We start from the raw sequence: 22,520 nt of genomic DNA, 5'->3' as shown, positions 1-22,520 counted from the left end.
CAAAATCTTCTACTATCACATTTACTTCTTCAAAAAGAAGTCATTAAAGTCATATTTAAAAAGAAGTGTATTTCAAGTGATCTTTTCAATTTTCTCAGACCTTACAATATTGTAATTACAATTATTGTTATAATTACAATATATATGAAATAATATATTGTAATTATGTATACTTATGTATACTTTGGTATTTCCTTTTTACTGTTGTTTTTTTTAAAAAATCCTTAATTGGGTTAATCAGGAAGATAGGAAATGCAACTTAAAAAGAAATAGCTTTGCCAAACTAATAATGAAGACAAAGACTTGTAGCAGCTCAGGGCATTCTTTTTAAGAAAGCTATTCTAGCTATCAATTTCTAAAACAACTGTTTTTTTAAATAATGGTCCTAGAATATCCAGACAAAATGTATATAATCTGAGAAAAACAATATTATCTTTATTTCCAGAGACAGATTTCTGTTACTGTTTATGCAATAGATTAAGAATTTAGTGGTAATATCCAAAACACTAATTACTACTTAATAATGATTTATGGCATAACTTCCACTGAGTCAAGTAGGATTTATTTGTTTGTTAATATGTACAGAATTGGATTGCAACAGTATCTTTCTATAAAGTTAAGAGAAAATCCTAATGTAGTCAGAATTGAGCTATATAGGTACAACCTTATATTCAAGCTGCTTAGTTCACATTGATTTCAGTAGCATAATGTGCAGAGACTGCAGCCCTAAGGGACATCCAGTTATCATTCTGGTTGATCACATTTAATTTTAGTTATGTCCTTACTTTCCTCCGGTACAATTTCATAGTGTCTCCTCCTCACTCTTGATTTTTCCTACAAAGTAACTCATACAAACAGCCACTGGGAAAGGGTATGGAGGTGAGGGGATTTTGAAATGGATAATGAAGTAGTTACGGTACATGGAAGAAAATATATATTTTTTTTTTAAAAAAGGAAGGAACCGAATCATAGAACTGTAGTTTGTGTGAATGAGTTATTTTTCAAAAAATATGCCAGCAGCGAAGAAAAATGAGTGCAAATCTGCAATTAAACACTTTAATATGATACAATCTTTCATATAAAAAACTCTAGTGACAACACACATGAAGTGACTAAGCAACAGCCCCTGGATGTCTCTATCAGCATTATTGATAACTACTACCGTATGTACTTAATGTTTTTCAAAACATGTGTAGATTATGCCACTACTGTTCTATTTTTTAATAACCCTGTCAAGTGGACAGTGCAGCTACTCCAGACTTTCAGTTGGGAGGTAAGGAGGAAGAGGTTGATAATCTTTATTTTTTTTAAAAAAAAAAATCACCTAATGTGTATTTTCACAAATAAATTGAAATTTGAACTTAATACAAGATATTTAAGGGAAGGTGAAATCTAAATCAAAGATTCTGAGGCTGTAGGGAAAAATAAACTGCAGTTATAACTACATGAGCATGGAATTAAGGTCCAGCAAAATAAAGAATAATTCTTCCAAAATTCAGAATGAGTTTGAACTAAATTACTAAGGAAATACTAGAGTGGAGCTGTTTTTAGTGCTCAATTTCTTTCTTAATTTTCTGTGTTCTGATATACAGTATTACTTTTTTCCGAGCTTTGTAATGAAAATGTGTACTGCATGATTTAGACTTCTTCACACATTTGGACAAATTTGTTTTCAAAAACCTCTCCAAGTATCTTTAGCAAATGTTAATGCAACCCTAAGAGACAGGAAGAAGATACCAGACAGGAACAAGATATTATGCATTTATTTGCTCTAACAAGAAATCAAGAGTCCTGTTCTTCTGGCCTCAGCTAGAATTCACTCATCCTCAGCAGAGCCAAAATCCAGTCCAGTTTTTTGGTGAGATTCCTCAGCCAAGAAATTTTATCCTTATCATGAAGTCTAGGGGATGATGCTTTTTCTTAATTTACTAAAGGCATAAAACAAAAGAAACCCTGAACTGGAGTATATACACTGGAACTGACTTTGGAACCTACTGGTTATTTCCAGTGGATTCTGCCCACGCTGCGCAAAAGATCCGAATCAGAGCCATTAAAACCTCGAGAAGGATAGTAGATCATTCGGGGATCACTCGGGGCGTGAACTATGAAAAAATGCTCGAGGGAGTCAGAACAGACTACAAACGTCCTTGTCGTAAAAAAAAAAAAAAGCAATGGGAACGAGAGAGCTGCGAGGTTGTAAAGTTCGTTAGGCACCTGCTCTTGAATTGGATGGTGCTCGCTTTTGTGTCACCCCACTCCACTCCACTCCACCCCCTTTAGTAAGTTTTCGAGTTTTAGTACCACGCGGAAGATGGAAGAAAAAAAGACTTCCACCCATGCCTACTACTAGACGGACAGATCCCTCTCTTTTCTGTCTCGATGCTCTTCGCTTGGGGCTTTTTTTAAAAAGCACAGTACGCATACAGGAGAGCCTTTTTCAAGGCAGAGCCCCTTCTAAGTGTGAAGTTCGCGGTGCACTGGGCAACTCTTGCGACTTCTTTCAATTGCTCCTGTCAGCAGGCTGTGTGTGTGTGTGTGTGTGTGTGTGTGTGTGTGTGTGTGTGTGGGAGACATTTAAACGCTCACGTGCAAAGCCGTCAGGTTTACCGAAGGGTAAAACCGCCGCCCCCCTCGGGAGGACGAGCGAGCCATCCAAAGGAGCATCGAACTCTCGCGCTGCTCCGGGCCGCGTCTTTCCCTCGCTGTGCCTTGCAATTTCCTCTCCCGCCAGCAGCGAGCAGCAACCGGACGCCTGCGAGAGGGAGGCTTGCGACGCGCGCGCGCGTGCTCTCTCACACTCACACACCCTCTCTCTCTCTCTCACACACACACACACACATACAGACATCGAGGGGAGGGGAAGGGAAGGGCTCCGGAGGCTTGGTGTGTTCCTGGGTGGAGGAAGAGAATCAGTCAGCGAGCCCCAGCCTCCAAGGCGCCTCCGTCTATCCATCCAGCCTCCTCATGCCGGTTCCCGCTCTTTCCCAGCAGTCCGCCGCCTGGGACGCCAACCTGTTTGTGGAGGTCACTCCGGGACCGCTTGCAGCCTGTGGCTTCTCCCCTTCCTCGCTGCCGTGCAGCGCCTGATGGGCTCGCCGCCGAGAAGACGGCTCGGAGCGTTAGGCTAAGCGAGAAGCATCCCGCCTCGCCGCCACCTCGCACACCCACAGCGGAGGGATTTACTTGGTCTGGAGGAGCCCGAGGGGCTGGCCGCACGCCGGGGAAGAAAATGTTCCTCGACCCAGACGCAGCTAAAGGTAAGAAGCGGCGCGCCTCGACCCTGCAGGACTAGCTAGCTGCACGGCGATCGGGGCAGGGACCGCCCCCCCCCCGCCATCCCCCGGGCAGAGCCGAGCACTTGCCGCGGACGGCGCGGGCCGGGGGGGGGAGCTGCCCCCTTTGTATGGAGGGACAGGGGAAGGGAAAAGAGCGAGAGGGGAAGCGGGAGGCGGAGGTCGTGGCGCCTCTCCACGCACCTGAAGGGGGAGGAAGAGGATGACTCCCCGCGGCTGATTGGGCGGGGAACCTGAGGAGGGGAAGGGAGGGCTCCGGCACTTCGCTAAGGAGGCGGCGAGAAGGGGTCGGCTCGGCGGCGTCTCGTAGCTGCGGCGGCGAGGCGGGGCGGGTGGTGGCGGGAAGCGAATTCACTCGGAGGAGGTTGCGAGGGGTGCGCTGGGCTCAGGACTGGAGTCGGTGGGCTCGGCGGGAACTTGGGGGTGGGGTGGAGGGGGGAGAAGAGCAGGGCTGACTAGGGAGGCGGAGCTCAGCCGGGCTCCATAACTGCCTCGCCTTCCGGAGACTGGCAAGTGGGGCTGCTGCCGCCGGCGGAGTTTGGAGCGGAGGAGAGGAGGGGAAAAAGAAAGAAAAAGAGGCCACCGAGCCCGCGCGTCGTTTCCCGATCTCCCTCTCCCTACTTGGGCTCCCCGCCTACGCGGTCGGGCCCTACGCCGTCACGCCCGCCGCCCCCTTCCCTTGGCTTGCTTAGCTAGACTTTACGGAGTTTCTCCCGGCCCAGAGCTTGGGGGAGAAGACTCTTTTCGGCCGCCGCCCCTTTTCTTAAGAATCCGCCGCCCTTCGGAGCCGAAAGTATGACCCAGATCGCGGCCGCCTGCTTCCCAGCGCGAGTGCTTGACCCGAGAAGCCTCGCCTCTTCTCCTCCTGGTCTGAGGCAGGCTTCTGGCTGCCCGCAGCTTCGGTTTTTTTCCCCAGTGAACCTTTTTTCCCACCTGAGATGCTCGAATGCTTGTTTTTCCAGGAATGTAGCGACCGCCGCTGCCCTGCTGTGAGCAGGCAGTGTCAATGAGCTTAATTTGGTGGAATTGCAAACCATACTTACATTTAATCCTACCTCACTCCCCCTTCCGCCGTTTTCATTTGGCAGTACTATTTAATCACTACCTGCCTCTATATTTAAAGAGAAAGATTAGATCCCAATTAAAAGTGGCACCAAAAGTATGGAAAGTCATGAGTGTGTGTTGCTGCTTCTATTAACCTGTGTAGAAAAATCCACAACTAAAGGAGGTTTTACCCATTAATAGGGTCATTAGTGGTTTCTTTATGTGGCCTTCAAAACAGAAAGGACTTGGGAAGGACTCCCCAGTGCTAAAACTTGGAATTTCTGACAACAGATCAGCCTGTGAAAAATCTAAGGGTTATCTTGCAAGTTTATGCTGCTGCTTGTTTTTCCACAATGAACAAAATCTGTAGATCCAGACTACATATGATTTCACAGTGACTTACTGAACTGCCAAAAAAGTTTGTTTCCTTTCATGACATGGGTGCCCTTCAAGTGCCAGAGTGGTGTATCAAAGTGTATCAAATTGAAAAGAGAGCTAGATCATGGTTCTGAATTATGAATTTCCTTGGGTTACAATCATCTCAGAGGACACTTTTTATTAGAGGCTATCACTACTACACAGCCATCAATGAGAAGATACAAAGCCTGACCTGGTTACTGTTACAAGAATACACAAGAATGACTGGGTGATGCTATGAATCCCTAGTGATGAAATCACTGGTCTGGTTTACATCAGTAGATTGTTGTAATGATAAGACAGGGAAAAATACATACACTTGTAATGAGCTGATGGAATTACAAATGTATGGATAGATGAAACCTGTATATATATATACCAAAGCAGTTTGAAAAATCAACAACTTGATTGGATGGAATGTATACTCTTGGCTTCCTGTCTGCTTCTATATATTTGCCAGATGCATCAGATCTGGTCACTACTGGAAAACAATGAAGGTCTGATACAACTTTGCTTGTTCCAGCAAGGCTATTCTTATGCTGTCATTGAAAAAACTCTAATCCGTAATCACCCTTGGCAATATCCTATGGCAACCATTAACACAAAATAATTACATATACTTCAATCTGAATGTTCCAGACTTGCTTTTACTTTTATTCAGGTGGAAGCAGAAAGAACACCCAGGAACCATCCTTTATAGTATTCATCATTAATAGCTAGGGCTGTGTGTATAATTTTCTATTCAGAACAGCTGTTCTTTTCTTCCCAGTCTCAGCTTAGCTTTTGTAGGCCTCTAAATTCATTTTTCTCCCCCCTATTCTTTTGGAAAATAGAGAAGACAAAACTCTGTACTGAGCCAAGTCAGAAGGGAGTCTGCTGAAGAACAGAACATGGAGATGTATTTTCCATGTTCCTGCCAGTTTATTTTTCACAGTTGTACTACCCAATTCAGAAAAGTAAGTTAAGTTAGCTTGCGTTGTCTCAAATAGTTTTTTGTCTGTGGTATCTTCCCATTTCTACAGATTGTAGCACTTCAGTAGCTAGGTTGGCAATCCATTTTCAAACAATTTCAGCCATGAAGATCTCTTGCTCTGGAAAGAGAAGTGAAGAGAAAGTTTTAATGTTAAAGGTGTCATTTAGTATAATCCTGTTTCCCAGTTCCTTTTTAAAAAAAAATAATTACTCAAGTTGAAGATCAGATTAAGTTGAATTGACTCTTTGCACTCTGTTCCTCATATACATGGCCTGTAAGTATGTAAACGTTAACTCTTTCCTTCCTCTTATCAATGAAGGTCAGACTCTGTTCTCTAAAGTCTGCATACATCTTTATCAGTAAAGATAATTATTCCAATATTAACTATAGCCAATAGTTAGCATGGTGACTGTGGGCAATCGCTAGCTGTGCTCCATGGAATTTCATAGCATAGTGATGCTTGTTCATCTTGATATATTCAAATCTTGTGGAAAACTGAAGTTGTTTCTATCACCTATTTACCTGTAGACCCTCTCCATATCTTAACTAATACCTTAACTAACCCATAGTTTTTAAAAAAGTAATGTATATGTATGCCATCTCTCTCAGAATTCAAAGCGTCCTCACATATACAGATTCTTTAAAATTGTAACATAAAGAAATTTATGTTTTTTAACTTGTAGTATTCCATAGAAATCAATGCACTCTATTAATCATATAGAAATCAAAGAACTAGGAGCATTGTGTCTTAATTAATGTCAACCACTTTTATTTTTAGTGTATTTTATTTCATTCTTTAATGTTATATAAACAATTGTAGGTTGAATGTTTTTTAATGAGTCTGATTCTGGTTGATAGCTGAGTTCCAGAGCTCATTTTGTGTACAATAGTTCTAAGCTTTTCTGCTCATAAATCTCATTGATCTCAGTGAAACTTTCTTCTAGAGAGACATACAAGTAAAGATGGTGCTTGTAATGCACTAGCACAGAAAGTGTATGGGAGGAGGAAAGGGGATTGGTAGGGGAGCAGAAAAAAACTTCATCCTTCTACATGAATTATTTGCAATTTGGTACTCCAAATGTATTGCACATTTCTGTTTGTGACCTTGGAATAGATAGGAATTAAGTTCAAACTGTCTTCACAGCATATACAGTATCATAGATCAGTGATGGTGAACCTATTGCACACATGCTGGAAGTGCATGCGAGCTGTTGGCCATTGCTCTTCTGTGTTCCGGCACACCAGTCAGCTGGTCTTCATGTGTGTGGGAATGCCGGAAACTGGAAGAGCAGCCACTTGATACACATGCATGCACCCAGAAGATGATCTTCCAGCACACACATTTGCACTGGCCAGCTGGTCTTCATGCACGCAACTGGAAGACCAGGTGGCCGGTGCAAATGCATGTACCAGAAACCAAAAGATTATCTTCCCGGCACGCACATCTGCACCAGGCAGCTGCTCTTACAGTTTCTGCCATGTACACGCACTCTCCCATTTTGGCACTTGGTTCTGAAATAGATGATCCAATCTGTCATAGATGATCCAAAACAAAATAATGAATTTGAAAATCTTAACATTGTGATAGCTAAATTATATATTTAAGCCTGAAGAACTGGCATGGCCAACCTTTCTAGCCTTAAGGACTATGAGCTAGTGCACGGGTGTCAAACTCGTGACATCACATCACATGATGTATCGTGACTTTTTTCCCCCTTCACTAAACTGGGTGGACATGGCCAGTGTGTGTCGCATCCAGAGTTCAACACCCCTGAACTAGTGGGTTGGGGTAGAGGCTGAATGCATGTCTGTATCCAGTTGTAACTACTCTTTTTCTCCTTCTCTTTCTCTCTCCCCACATGGATTGCTCCATTGTTATATAGAAATTACACACACTGTCATAAATTCATTCAGTGCAACAGCCTTCTCTCTTTTATACAGACATACTCAGAGCATGGTTACTGGAAAGAAAGCATCAAACAGGGCTGCCACCTGTTTGCTGCTTATTGGTTTTGGGCTGCAGGCCTGATATGTAACAGCAGGGTTAAAATATAAGATAACTTGACTTATTCAGAAACAAATTCAGCAGGCATGTGGGAAAATAGAATGCAACTGCCACCAATAGAATATAGGCTGTGGGATGTCATATATTACTGCATTTTAGATTTGTAGACTAAAGACTGATCAGTCTCTTCCCATCTGGTGACTCCAAATATATTCAATTACAATTCTTATTTCAAAGCAAGAAATTGATCAGATTGATCAGTTAATGATTGATAACTGATTAAGAAAAGTATCTTTTTTCACTCTCTCCTTGTTATTTTGGATGGGAATAACTGATACTTTATTTCAACAATCAGAGAATAAAATGTCAGGAGAGGTCACATTAGTCCTGTCCAAAGATTGTGAATTTCTAGCTCAAAAGAACTGTTTCTCCAAATTCCATTTGTCCTCATTTGATCTTCTTTGACACAGTAAATGGATGTCCTCTTGCTTGTGGTATGTGGCCATTGCATTGTCACGCGTGAATACAAAACGCTAAATTCATTGGGGATAAAGAGGTCTTATCTGGCATACAGATTCTGTGATCAAGGCTGAAATGAATACAGGTAGTCCTCAACTTAATGATCACAATTGAGACTAGAAGTTTTGTTAAGCAAATTGGTTGTTCAATGAATTGTGGCAATGTTATGACCTTGTTTGCCATGGTCAAGCAAATTGCTGCAATTGTTAGGTAAATCAAGTGGTCGTTAAATGAATCTGGTTTTCTGCATTGTCCTTGCTTAATGGAAGGTAGCTGAGAAGTTCACAGATGGCATAATGTGACCCTTGACAATTGTAAATACATGCTGGTTACCAAGTGCCTGAAGTTTGATCACATGACCATGCAGATGCTGTGAAGGTTGAAAGTACAAGGACCACTTGTGAGTTTTTTCAGTGCTTTGGAACTTTGAACAGTTACTAAATGAATGGTGTTTTTTTTTTTTTACTTGCATTTATATCCCGCCCTTCTCCGAAGACTCAGGGCGGCTTACACTATGTCAAGCAAGAGTCTTCATCCATTTGTATATTATATACAAAGTCAACTTATTGCCCCCAACAATCTGGGTCCTCATTTTACCTACCTTATAAAGGATGGAAGGCTGAGTCAACCTTGGGCCTGGTGGGACTTGAACCTGCAGTAATTGCAAGCAGCTGATGTTAATAACAGACTGTCTTAGCAGTCTGAGCCACCAGAGGCCACCAGAGGTTTTAAGCCAAGGACTACCAGTATTATATCTGCATTTATCAGAAAATGTTACACACAAATTTCAGGTCTTTATAGATGCCAAAGCATTGTATTATTAATTTTAGCTTCACTTGTATATCAGTTGGAAATGTGGTTCAATTCACACTACTTCAACATCTGCAAAAATGTGGTGGCATGGAGTTTATTTGAAGCATTAGCAACAAGTACAGGTGAACTCAGGTGCAGGCTACATGCAAATGAATTATGGAATTATCAGAAGAAGAGGTGTGGGAGGTGTGGGATTTAGGAAAGGAGGAGGAAATGATTAAGTTAGTACTTTATATAAATATGTAAAGAGAGAGGGGAAGAAAGCAATATGTGAAAAAACCTGACCACAGAATTAACACATGCAGAACACAAAAGTAGATAAACAGGAGTAGAAGTGGGGTAGTAATTTACATGGAGAAAATGGGGGGTGGGGCTAGTAGCCATTTAGCATATCTTCAACTTACATCCATGGTTGGATTTTGGTCACTAAGTGGTGTGGTTGTTAAGCAAATCATCACTGAACCTTATTTTATCATTTTTACCACTGTTGTTAAGCAAATCATGCACTCATTAAGTGAATTACAGCTTTTAGGAACATCTGGCTTCACCCACGATTTTGCTTGTTGGAAGTCAGCTGGGAAAGTTACAATCACAGGACTGCAGGATGCTGCAACCATTGTAAATGTGGATCGACTACCAAGTGCCCAAATCCTGATAACATGACCATGGGGATGGTGTGAGGGTTGTAACTCTTGAGTATGGGTCATAAGTCACTTTTTTAACTTCAAACTGTCATTAAGCACATCATTGTAAGTCGAAGAATACAAGTATTGGTTTCAACCTCTTACTAGCTATACTTTGTGAAAAGACTTTAGTCCTTCTGACCAGATGTTTACAAAATGAAAAGGCTGGATGGTTAGAAATTCACCTGAAGTTTTCCCAGTCATATGGGATTGAACAAGAGGTGTTACTGGGAAATGTGTCATATGTGCATTAATATCTGTTGCCTATTGCCCCCATTTATGAGTCAAAAATAATTCCACCCCTCTTCCTGTGCATGCTTGCCAAGATATGTACTCAGTGGATGCATAAATTGTCATTAGGTCAATCATCAAATGTTGTCTGAAATGGCTTGAGCAAGGGCATGCCAAATTATGACAAAGTGGTCCAGAGACAACAGGTTTAAATTATCACTTTTGCCTTTACCGTAATGCTTTACACTAGGATCCAAAAAACCAGTTAGCTGTTGGCAAAATTGCTCCTTATTATAGATTAATGAGTCCAGAATAAACATTCCTTTTAATTAAAATATTGCTAAAAAAAAAGCCGTCATATTGAGGAACCCAAATATCTGTTGGATAGTCACAAATAGTAAGTGTTGAAACAATCCTTGACCCCCTGGGGCGTGTTGCTACTTATTCATACCCTGCCACCCAGATTGTCTGCCTATTTTAGGAAAGACGTGCCTGCTGCAAATTGTGTGACCAGTGCTGATTTGAATCGGTATGGGGGGTATTTGCTCGGCTAACTCTAGAAGGAGACAAATTAGGGAGGGAGGGAGGGAGAGCGAGCGAGCGGTGTAACAACCCACTAGGGATTTTTGGGCGCAAAAGAGAGCGGGATTCTTGCCCCACCCCTGCCCGACCGTCTCCCAAGATAAAGGCCACCTTATCTGGAGTCGCTTTGCTATCCGTTTAGTTTCCTTTCATTAAGAGGGCACTTCATGTCCGACGATCCTCCCAGCCAAGGCAAACGCACGCGTGCTCGCTCGCTTCAACCGAGGGCTGATCAACTCCGCCGGTATTGGACGGCGAGCCCCGCAGAGCGTGGCTAGTTCCCGCTGTTTGCCCTTAAGGGCCGAAAGAGGCTTTCTGACTCGAGCTAATGTGGGGAGGCGGTTATGGAATAATCAAATGCCTCGAGGGTACCCGAATAAGGCCCCGCTCTTCCTTTCCCCGGGGGAGAAACAGGTCCGAGTCCTCTTGCAAAACGTCGGAGGGAGAGTGGACAAAAAGGGGGCTTCGAGCCCGGCAGGTTCAAAATAAGCGGAAACACCGGGGGGCGGGGGAAGGGAGGAAAACATAGCTGATCATCTTTGTATTGTAAGGAGCGGGGAGGGGTGTGTGGAAAGGCCGGCGACCAAGAGCAAGGGCTGGGCAGCGGCTCCCTACGGGCTTTCGGAAATGGTGCGCGGTTCCCGGGAGAGAAAACGGTCTGCGTGCGCAGCGCATCTCCTCCTTGCTGCGGCGGGCTGGGCGCTTCTTCCAGCACGGTCAGACTTCGCCTGGGGGGCGGAGCCGCCACTGCAGCCGCGGTACAGTCTTTGCCTCGCTGAGTGGCACGCCCTCTGCCGCCCCCAGCCATAACTACCAAGGTGGCTCTTTCACGCACATGGCTTCTCGGAATTGGCTCCTTCCTTTTTTTTTTGTTTCTATATAAAAATATTTGATGTATATTTGATACACACACACACACACATATATATAAAGCGTCCTTTTTAAAGCTAGTGGCATAGGGTGCTTCCCCGAGATGTTTGTCTCGGGATCTTAATAGCGATCACACGGTGCTGAGCAAACTACCTCGGTTTTCTGCTGTCCTTAAGCCGTGGGGCACGGACTATTCGGGGAGGATTGCTAGAAGCTCGCATTCTTGGGATTCTAACAAGGGACGGAGGCCAAGGGAGTAAGAGGAATGAAACTGTTGCTTTCACAGACCGCTCGCCTTTTCCTTCCAGCCTGTGGTCTAGATCCCGCCCCCTAGCTGTAAAATTCCTTTGATGCTGTCAGGTGTTAGCAGTCTCCCGGAATAGCTCTTGTCGTGCGTCCTGCCTGTGTCCTCCCCAGTCGAGCGGCAGGTGAGGCCAGGAAGCTAAAATTAACCCCAGTTTGGGTTAGAAAATAGGAACACGTTCTTGCTAAAGCAAATCTTCCATCGCCGAAAGATTTGGAGGTGCGGTGCAGACTTGAAATCAGAAGATGGTGTCTTCATCCGAAGGGAGTGGGAACGGGAAAAAAATATCCCTGGACTTACCTCGCAGCTCTTAACCTTCCAGAGAGAATCAGAGACTGACATGCTAATAAAGATGGATGGAGATAATATAACTGCTGCCATCTTTCAAGTCCCCAAGGATCTGGCTACTATCAGTGATGAATTTAACAGGAGCAGGGTTTAAAGGACAGGGAGTAAGGCTGCCATGGAGAAACTCTATTTAAAAAGGACAAGCAGAGTAAGAGAAGTGACTGTTTGAATGTAGATAAAAGAGAGGGCCCCCCCCAGCGTTCTGCTCAATTAGTCCACAGATATTAAGGGAAACTTGTATAGAAAGAAGAAAGATGCTGGGCACTTTCCTCTGTTTTAATGAGAAGATAAAGGCTTGAGAGTGCAGGGGAAGTATTAATGAAATTATTATTATTCCAAGACTGTATATCAAAATTGAACCACTCATGCTACCAATAACTCTGTAAAAAGCATTATCAAAGGGAGAGGCAGAGAAAAGTAAACAAAATATAATTCTGTTGCCTCTCTTTCAGCATTGACAAATGTGCATTTAAAATAACAGATTTCTGATTGGTTCCAAATTTACAACCACTTCTGTTTGAGTACAATATCCATAAAGAATAGCCATTAGCTCACCATCAGGAAGAACTGTACTGTGTGGTCAGTAAATAGCATGCATAAGCAGAGCAAAATAATCAGCTGGTGAACAATTAGACTGGGGAAAATCTTGCTTCTAGAATGCCCTTCCTATGATTGTGTTTGTACAATGTTGTATATATGAGGAAAAGAAGGAACTTTGAATATATAGCCTTTATCACAGTCACTTTATCTCACTCAGATTCAGTCTTTCAAGGTTGTTTTGGCTAATAATGATGATGCATAATTATATGTGGTTTGAACAAAATACAGTTTTGACCTTGAAGGTTTATTTATTTATTCACTCGTTCATTAGATTTGAATCCCTTAAAAAAAGTTCAGTTTCCTCTGCCGTATCTAGAAATTGCTTTACAATGTCCATCAATTTCAAAAGCAGCTAAATAAATCATAAGGGATTAAGAATATATAAGCATAAAAGATTTTTTTGGTCTATTCTAGTTCTTCAGATTTCTGTAAGAATGGGTAGGGTACCTGCTTCTGACCCATAGTATGTGCAATGATTATTGTGCATTTTTTCCATATTGTATTTCTGGCAGAAACATGCAGCGATTGACCTGCCACCCCAATTTATACCACTTCATACATTATAAGCTACAGTTCAGCTACATTTGTTGTATAGGTTACATTTTAACATGTACTCCACAATGTGTAAAACATCACTGAAGAAAATGTGAACATTCAGGACAGAAAAACTTACAAGCTATTTGGTGTTATTTTCTTTCTCCAAAGAACTCCTTTTCTGACAGTAAAAGTTTATGGTGCAAAAGCTAAAATGCAAGGCCAGTTGTGTTTTCATTGGGATTGTTCACGTCTATTCTCTACTTTGGGAAGAAGTTGGTTTGCCAATCTGCTTTAAGATGGAATGCTTTAAATTATGCCATTAGATATGATTTCCATCTCTTTTTTAGATGTGCAGAATAAGAAACATTACTTCTTTCTATACATGATTTCTTGAAAGTAAGAGATAGTGTACCCCAATATCCATTGAGTTGGAAAGATTTGGATCAAAGTGTCTTTTAAAAAATCCTTCCTTTAGATAGTTTGCCACAATGATACACATGCTTAGAAATTACGAATATTAAAAGTGCAATAAAAGAGGGGGGGGGCTGCTGCTGCACATTTCAATCTAAAACTGGATTATTATTAGTATTATGATTCATCAAATAGTCAGCCAGATGTTCAGACTGGATTTGGCATTTTTATTCACCTGTCGAGACCTTCCCAAGGACCTGGGATAGGCAGATGTGGATGTTTTATGGTGTTAAAACAGGCTGTAAGTTGTTCCTTCTGAGTAAAACTGTTTGTTTTTTTTTGCAATTGATTGATGGTGAATTTGTCAATGCCAGTGGTGTTCAAGTGATGCTCCAGTTGTTTTGGGATTATACCCAAGGCACTTATTACTGTTGGTACTGCCTTTGCTTTTGTCACAGCCATTCCATGTCTATTTGCAGCTCTTTGTATTTTGTTATCTTCTCCTGTTCTTTCTCTTCTTTTCTGCTCTCTCCTGGTACTGCCACATCCACCATCCAGACTTTTTTGTCTTTCTTATCAACAATTGTTAAGTCTGGTGTCTTGTTATATGGCAGATGCCTGTCTGAATTGCAAAGTCTTAGAATATTTTAGCTTCTTCATTTTCTATGACTTTCTTTATTTTATGGTCCCACCAGTTCTTGCTTGCAGGCAAATGGTATTTCTTTTAGATTAGGGGTGTCAAAACTTTATTTCATTGAGGGACGCATCAGGGTTGTGTTTGACCCTGGGGGCCTGTGGTGGGCGTGGCCAGGGTAGGTATGGCCAGCTCAATGTCACTCGTGTCCCTGGGGGGAGGGTACCTGTGATGGCCCAAGCTCTCTGCCAGTGAAAACAGGCTCCTGAGCTCCATTTTTGACTGTGACAGCTTCCTGCAACCCTCTGCCAGCTAAAATGGAGCTCAGGAGGGCTGCCCAGCATCACTTCACAACATCACTGCACTGCACGGGTGTCTGATTCTGGTGTCCTTGGTTGTCTTTGGTAAGCAAATCACCATGGGCTGTTAATTGAGAATTTCATGTGATTACCATTTGCGACTTCTCTGGCTTCCCCATTGACTTAGCAACACAGAAAGTTGTTGACTGTGGAGGCACTGCATTCAAGATAAAATATAATTACCACTTGTTCAGCACCTTCGTAAGTTTGAATAGTCACTGAAAGAGTGGTTGTTAAACAAAGACCACCTGTACATAAAATGTTTCTCATATTTTAAATATGTTGTTAGTTTAAAGAAGGTGAATAAATTTCTGCATGATGCAGTATCTCATAATTTTACACTCTCCAGACATTCTGGATTACAACGATTACAACTGTTGGCTGTCGTAGACATTAATTTTGGATAAAGGGAATTATAGTTCAAAACATCTGAAAGGCTGAAGGTTGGTGAAGTTTGTCTTAAAGTTAACAGACTTGCCTTTCTGAGTCATCAGACTTTATAGGAATTAAAGCAATTAAAAGAGGCTCCTGTCCGGACTGCTCATATCTATTTCATGATCTCCAACTTAAGTTATAGTGGTTCTTCATAAAATCAACCCCCAAGTCACCAGTTCGAAGAGCAAAAGACAGCTCCAATACACACACATATATACTACTATAAATTAAAAACAAATACAGAGTTTTGATGGGCTAATTCAATTTGAAGTTTATTTGACGTTGATGCAGATTTGTAAAATGAAGAGGTGCAGTATTTTGATTATCAAACTGAGACATCCATGTGCTTCTTCTGCCCTTTGGGGATCTCCTGCCTGTGCATAAAATCTCCTTGCTTCAAAAGAAAGCAGATGGTTGAGGTGGATCGGTCCAACCTCTAATGCTTCCCTTTGAACACTAAGGCAGGTTGTATTACTGCTAGAACTTAAAGTGAAGTTTCAATTCTAGCAGTAGGCATTGCCTGCTTTGCACAGGCCTATGGAGCACCTCCTCATCTCATCCAATTCACCTTTATCCTGATTTATCTTATTCCTGTTTCTTCCTTTCTCTGCCTTCCTGAAAATTCTAATCTGTGATTAACTTATTTGGGTTGCAATGAAGAGGATAGGCCCAGGTGAGATTGTCTCTCACAGTGCAGAATAAAAAGGATTTATAGGCGGGAAAGGTGACCTTGTATTAAGATAATCAAGTCTGGATGGAAATGGCCAATTGCATAAAAGCAGATAAGGTAGGTCTTATCTAAGTCCAAGAAGACATGGAATTTTCATGCTCTTTTAAATATTCTTTTTTCTTTGCCCCATTTTACAGATTTTTTTTTCCTGTTACAAATATTTACATGATTAAAACACTGCAGCATTTAACAGTAATGATTCTGTGGCAAGAATTATAAACCTGGAAATATTCACTAATGCTAATATAATACATATTTATACATGCAAAGGAATTTAATTGCCAAAAATGTCATTCCAGTACAATAAATGGATTTTTTTAAAGAAAGAAAACTATAATTACAGAGGAATAGATCCCTTGCATGTGGAAGCAATTTTTCCTCCCCTTGGAAGATCAATCTAACTTACAGTTAATAGATATATTTCTAATTGTAGTGGGTTAAAACTTAAAGAATGTAGTACTTATATTGGCATCAAGGATAAAATTTCATGAGTGCTGTTCCTATGCCCTCAAGCATCTTGTCTCAGAAAATGTCAGGGTTCCATTAGTAGCAATAAATTTCCAGGCCTGGAATGCAGAATATTTATAAGCAAGTATGGGAAAAGATATAATAACCAATTTGCTATTATACATTGTGAAACACACATAGAGAAAATATTATTTTTAAAGCCCGGGAAAATATAAATTCAGGATTTGGCTTTATATCGGACTATGTTATTTGTAATGATTGAGTTACAGTAAAGATTTACTCCTCATCATGTCATACTGATTTTCTGGAAAACTTTGGCCAAATTTATACTATTCTTGGGAAAACCTCCCAGAAAGGGAAGGAGAATGTATGTTAGAAATGTTACCATATTTTTCATTGTCTAACCATTAATTGGCAACCTCTATTTTGTAGAGTGTGTAAAACAAATCATTGGAACTACAGACAAAATTTAATACCCAAGACTCAAAGCAGTTATTAGAAAGTCTGGTCTGATGAATCTCCCTGGTCTTCTTAATATATGAGAAGAAATGTCTATGGAAATTCTCAGTCATCCAGGTCATGGTTGTCCCAAAGGTGCTTTTTCAAAAGGCAACTGGGCTTTCTTTGTTTTTCCTTGAAGACATTTTGCTTCCCATCCAAGAAGCTTCTTCAGTTCTGAACTGAAGAAGCTTCTTGGATGGGAAGGAAATTATAAGTATCCATTAAAAAGATCTGACTGAAAAATGGCAATTAAAAGTACTGTATTTTTCAAAGTATAAGATGCACCTTCCCCCCACCAAAAAAAGAGGGTGAAAATCTGGGTGCGTCTTATACTCTGAATGTAGCCCGTCCAGCTTCTCAAAGGAAGGTTTCAGAGGCTGAATAAAGCATCAGAAAAGAAGCTTCAGAAAAGAAGCCCCAAACAGAGAGCTTCAGAGGCTTTTTTCTGAAGTGGTTTCGGAGGCTTTCAGAGGCAGAGTTTCAGAAGTTTCAGAGGCAGAAAAAAAAAGCAAAAAAAAAAAAGGCACAGAGCTTATTCTGGGAGGCCAATCCACCTGCCAATCAGCTTTTTTCTTATTTTCCTCCCAAAAAACTCTGTGTCTTATACTCCGGTGCGCCTTATACTCCAAAAAACATGGTATCTTCAGGCTAGCACTAAGGGAGAAGCAGAGAGACAAGGCATTGGCAGTTATTTGGAAGCAGTGTTCTTGATAACTTATGACTGAATATTGTAGATCTTTGATATGATGTTGGCATTGTACTGGGACAATATTTGCACAATTTACATATGAATATGAATGACCTAAGAGTGATTGACTAATCTTTATTCTGGGATATTGAGGCACATGAATGAATCAAGGAACATATTTCCTTATAAAATTATCTGATTCATCCAATAGTTTCACATTTTTATATTACTTTATTTCAGAAGCACATCTTTGTAAGGTGGCTTACAAAATAAAAATCTAAACCCCCAAACAAGTTAAAATACGATCATAATACATATAGACAGCAAAACCTCTCAATAAGCCATATATATAACACATTCATGCACATAATGCACATTGTAATAAGATGAATTTAAGAGACTGATAATAGACCATAATGACATCAAATAAACCTCCATTAGAAGGCTGAGCAGTCCAAGACAAAGTGTCTTCTTATTCATTTTTACCAACTCTTGTTCCATTGTTAATGAGATACTATATTGTAGAGAGCTTCAGATCTCAAGAGGTTCAGATGTGAATATAAACTGGCATTGTGTCATATCAAGTTTTAAAAGTGTAATTGACACCTTAAGTTGTGCCCAGAACTGAATTTGTCATTATTTGAGCTATTTCACTGATTCCACACTAAATGTAATCACAGTCTTCTGAAACTATTGATGTTTTCAGATTGACTTCAATTGCAGCTTGATTTTAAGTGTGTTACAATAGTTCGATGTAGGCAAGATTGCAGTATGAATAGTCAGAACTAAGTTGATCTTTGAGAAAAAAAATGATTCATTAACAAATTAATTAGTAGATAGATTTGATCGGAGGCATATTTTTCTACTATTGTAACTTACAATTATATAAGCCCAAATCGATTTGAGGAACAACTCCAAGATGCAATTTTTTTCCCTTCTAGAATAATGCAAATTTATTTAAAGCAGGATGAAGCATCTCTCTCAGTACTTCCATCCAATAGTTTGCATCACATATTTCCATCTTATTTTTGTACAATTTTGTTCATGCTTTACAAGGCATCCACATATTTCTTCATCTTGCAGGATTACCTTGTACTTCCAGGTAATAAAACAATCCTGAAAATATATAAACATAATAAGATTAATAATCTCAAAGTTGTTACCATGTGCTGATAAATGTTGGGATACCCTTGTGCAAGTTGCTACCTTTTCTTATTCTATAATCTCCTTGATGCAATAATCCATACTGTGAACTATTCTAGTCTCCCTTTCAACAGAACTTTCTTCAGTGATCCCTTTGGCCTCTTTGCTTTACATCTGACTTACTGGGAGTATACAACACTCACTCTCAGTTCTTGATGTTAGTTGAGTAAAAAGCCTGAACTGATCATATTTAGTGTTAAATTTTTCCAGCAGCACACAACCTGGTTAAGATTCATGATCTCCTTTCCTTTGATGTTATTGGCATGGTTCCCTACAGTGCATGTAATTTCATATTAATTCATCACAGCTCTGACTGGACGGCAATAATGCCTTTTTAATAGGGGGCATGAATAATATAAAATTAATTCTCTGCTAGAAAATTTGCCATGAATCTTTGGTCAATGCTTAGAATAAGGATGAAACATGGAAAATAGAGCATCCTTGATTCAGAGCATTGTTTAAAACATAAGCATAATCTTACATCATTAGGAATTGGGGAAGAGACTGGAGCATGAGTTCTATGAAACTGTTGGATGATTGCAGGATTGCATATTTTATGAAGCATGGTCATTCAATTCAAAAAAGACAAGCAAATTACAGAAGGAAGATGCCTGTTTTCTGTGGACACTTCAAACAGGAGCCATTATTTGTGCCAGTCAGATTAGACTGATGGCCTAAGATGCTTGCTACCCAAGTAGAAAAATGGACACGAGGTGGTAAAGAACACAATGAGATAGAAAAGAAGTTTGGCTGTAATTGCATTATTATTTACACAAAATGACAATATACACAGCAAACGAGATAACTATGCTGGATTTCATATCACAGATCACTAGTCGAACACTTCCCAAGTGTTTAGGACTGCGTGATGTATCGGCGAATTATGCGAGCAGATCCCAGTAAGGTGGCCTTCTGCAGCTGACCAATGGTGATGATGATGATGATTGTCTTCTAAGGTAGTATCTCCTAGTGTAGGCAAAGGCACAGGGCTAATCAGATATTTGAATGAATTCTTCCTTTTTCCCAGCCACATAAAAAAGATCCAGAGCGCAGATTCTATTGCAGCTGTATACAAGCAATAGTTAATTTCTTTAAAAAAACAAAAAAGCTGGGCTGAACCTGTCTGAAAACCAGGTCTTTTATTCAGAAGGCTGTTTTCTAATCCACCAAATAGGAGACATGTCCGTAATTGCTGATAAATGAGAGAAACACACTGGATATTTGGTCAGGAATATTTTTGATCTTTTTATTATCATGGCATTAAAAACAAGCTTGGCAGCTCAGGCTTGATTTCAAATATAAGCCTATCCTCTAGATTAGATTATCCTTGTTTAAGAAATCAGGAAGTATCTCTAATTGTTCTTCTCAGCTTCACACCTCCCCCTCTTCCCCTGCTACCCTTGTCTCTGCCACCATAAATGCATATAAATAATTGAAATCCTTGGAAGCAGAACAGAAAAGTGATTTTGAATGTTGCCAAGGTGTGAGGGCTAGTCCAAGGCAGCTGGCAGTTTCTGGCTGTTCCTATCACATAGAAACCATTTAGAGAGCTGTCCAGCAGGGCAAGGATTTCACTCAAAACTTTGCCCTAAAGGGATGGCGAGGCAAGTTGTATCTGAAGTGCTTCTGTACCTCCCTCCTCTCACAGTGAAATATGCAGACTATCTGGAAGCTGTGTTAAATGTTTAATGAGGCCCCTGACCGAGCAAAGCTGGAGGAACCACAATCAGAGGACTAGTTTCTTCCTCATAGGTCACTGATTTTACACATAGCTCACTCTGTGGTGCTACCCAAAAGCCCTTTCCTCATGGGAATGATTGTATGCAGAAAAAAAGGGTCATTAATATTTATAAAGCAAGCAAGCTGTACAACTGCTCTCAGGACTACAATTAAACTTTGACAATAGTAATAAGGAGCCTTGTGCCTTCTGCAGCTGTTCCTTGCCTTTGGTTCTGAGGAAGCAGACCTCAAAGTCAATTGGGGAAGTGATATCCAGCCCACAGTCCACAATGATTGATGTAGGAGACCTTTAGAGTTTCATACATGCTGTCACAGAAAAAAAGGCTAATACATAGGTCTGTAGAATGGGGAAAGCATAAAAAAAAAACACCCCCAGATAGGAGGTATTTAGCTAAACCCCTGACTCAGTGAAGGTAGTTAGGGGTAGTCTGGACCAAAGCTTTCTTGCTGGTGCTATTCTTGAGGAGATGAACTGGCATTTGGAAATAAGAGATTGGGGGTTCAGTAGTGTTCATTTAATCTTATATTCCAGATATTAGGGGCTCAAACTCTAAAGAATCTAACATTTTTAATTTTGGGTTCAGAACCAGTAATCAAAATGGGGACCATTGATATTTAAATGCTGTTTAAATGCAAATTATGGCAGTTGCTCAAGGCCAGGATGATGACAGTCCTGCCTCTGTAGTTCTACTTGCTTCTATGTGATATAGTTTAGTGTTTTTGTTTTGCAGTTTTGCCTTTAATGCAGGGGTGAAATTCAGCCAGTTCTATGTACCCGTAACGACGGCTGCGGGAGGCTCCTCCCACCCACGCGGATGTCATGATGTCACCTTTTTGCAATGATTTTAAGCCTCTGTGCATGCACAGAAGGCTTTGTGCATGCACGTATGACAGCACGTACAAGCAGAGTGAGCGCGCATGGTGCATGCACATTTGTGAACCAGTAGGGAAGGTAAGTGAATTTCACCCCTGCTTTAATGGCAGCATATTATTGGGCGCTTTTAGATAGAAATGCGCCAACCTATTCTCCCTATGGTACTGGGTATTTGATATATCAAGAAAATGGCATTAAAAGAGGGGGTTTCTTTTTTCGAACCATTCTAAGACACAGCAGTGTTCCAAAAATATTCCTTTAGAAATCCTAAGGGCCCATTTCCTCAGGGATCCAGGACAAGAGAAAAAAATTACCCCTTCTAAACAGCATACATTTAAGAATATTTCTTATGGAGGACAAATATATATATATATATGTGTGTGTGTGTGTAGGTCTTTGGTTATTTGGGTTTTCTCCTGCGTAAAATTGGAAGTGTCTTGGCGACGTTTCGACGAAGTCTCATTCGTCATCTTCAGGCTTCAGCTTCGTGCTTCTGGGAGCAAATTGCCAAGACACTTCCAATTTTACGTGGGAGAAAACCCGAATAACCAAAGACCTACATACAAACATATATATATATATATATATATATATATATATATATATATATATATATATATATATATATATATATATATATATATATATATATATATATATATATATATATATATATATATATATATAATTTCATCTGACTCCCATGACTATATAATTCAAATTCAAATGTCTTTATTACAGTCTTTGGCTGGTCTTGAATACTATAATATAATCACTCACTAATAATATATATATATATATATATATATATATGTGTGTGTGTAGGTCTTTGGTTATTTGGGTTTTCACCTGCGTAAAATTGGAAGTGTCTTGGCGACGTTTCGACGAAGTCTCATTCGTCATCTTCAGGCTTCAGCTTCGTGCTTCTGGGAGCAATCGCCAAGACACTTCCAATTTTACGCGAGAAAACCCAATAACCAAAGACCTACATACAAACAAAAACCTCAGAAAACATATATATATATATATATATATATATATATATATATATATATATATATATATATATATATATATATATATATATATATATATATATATATATATATATATATATATATATAATTTCATCTGACTCCCATGACTATATAATTCAAATTCAAATGTCTTTATTACAGTCTTTGGCTGGTCTTGAATACTATAATATAATCACTCACTAATACTAAAATTAATTTTGGTTTGGGTGAAATCATGGTCT

At 40.3% G+C, this 22,520-nt stretch overlaps 1 protein-coding gene across 3 annotated transcripts in view; it reads left to right on the top strand.

Moving 5' to 3' along the window:
* The first annotated feature begins 2,847 nt into the window (after positions 1-2,847).
* SYT7 (synaptotagmin 7) overlaps positions 2,848-22,520 on the top strand; it is a 275,578-nt gene continuing 255,905 nt past the window's right edge. For all 3 annotated transcript variants that reach the window (XM_058155459.1, XM_058155451.1, XM_058155467.1), the window contains exon 1: positions 2,848-3,257. In XM_058155459.1, the coding sequence (XP_058011442.1) occupies positions 3,230-3,257 (28 nt within the window). In that variant the 5' untranslated portion in view covers positions 2,848-3,229. The remainder of the gene's footprint in view (positions 3,258-22,520) is intronic.

Source organism: Ahaetulla prasina, chromosome 1 (assembly GCF_028640845.1).
Source record: "Ahaetulla prasina isolate Xishuangbanna chromosome 1, ASM2864084v1, whole genome shotgun sequence".
NCBI lineage: Eukaryota > Metazoa > Chordata > Lepidosauria > Squamata > Colubridae > Ahaetulla > Ahaetulla prasina.
This window is presented reverse-complemented; position numbering and strand designations above follow the sequence as displayed.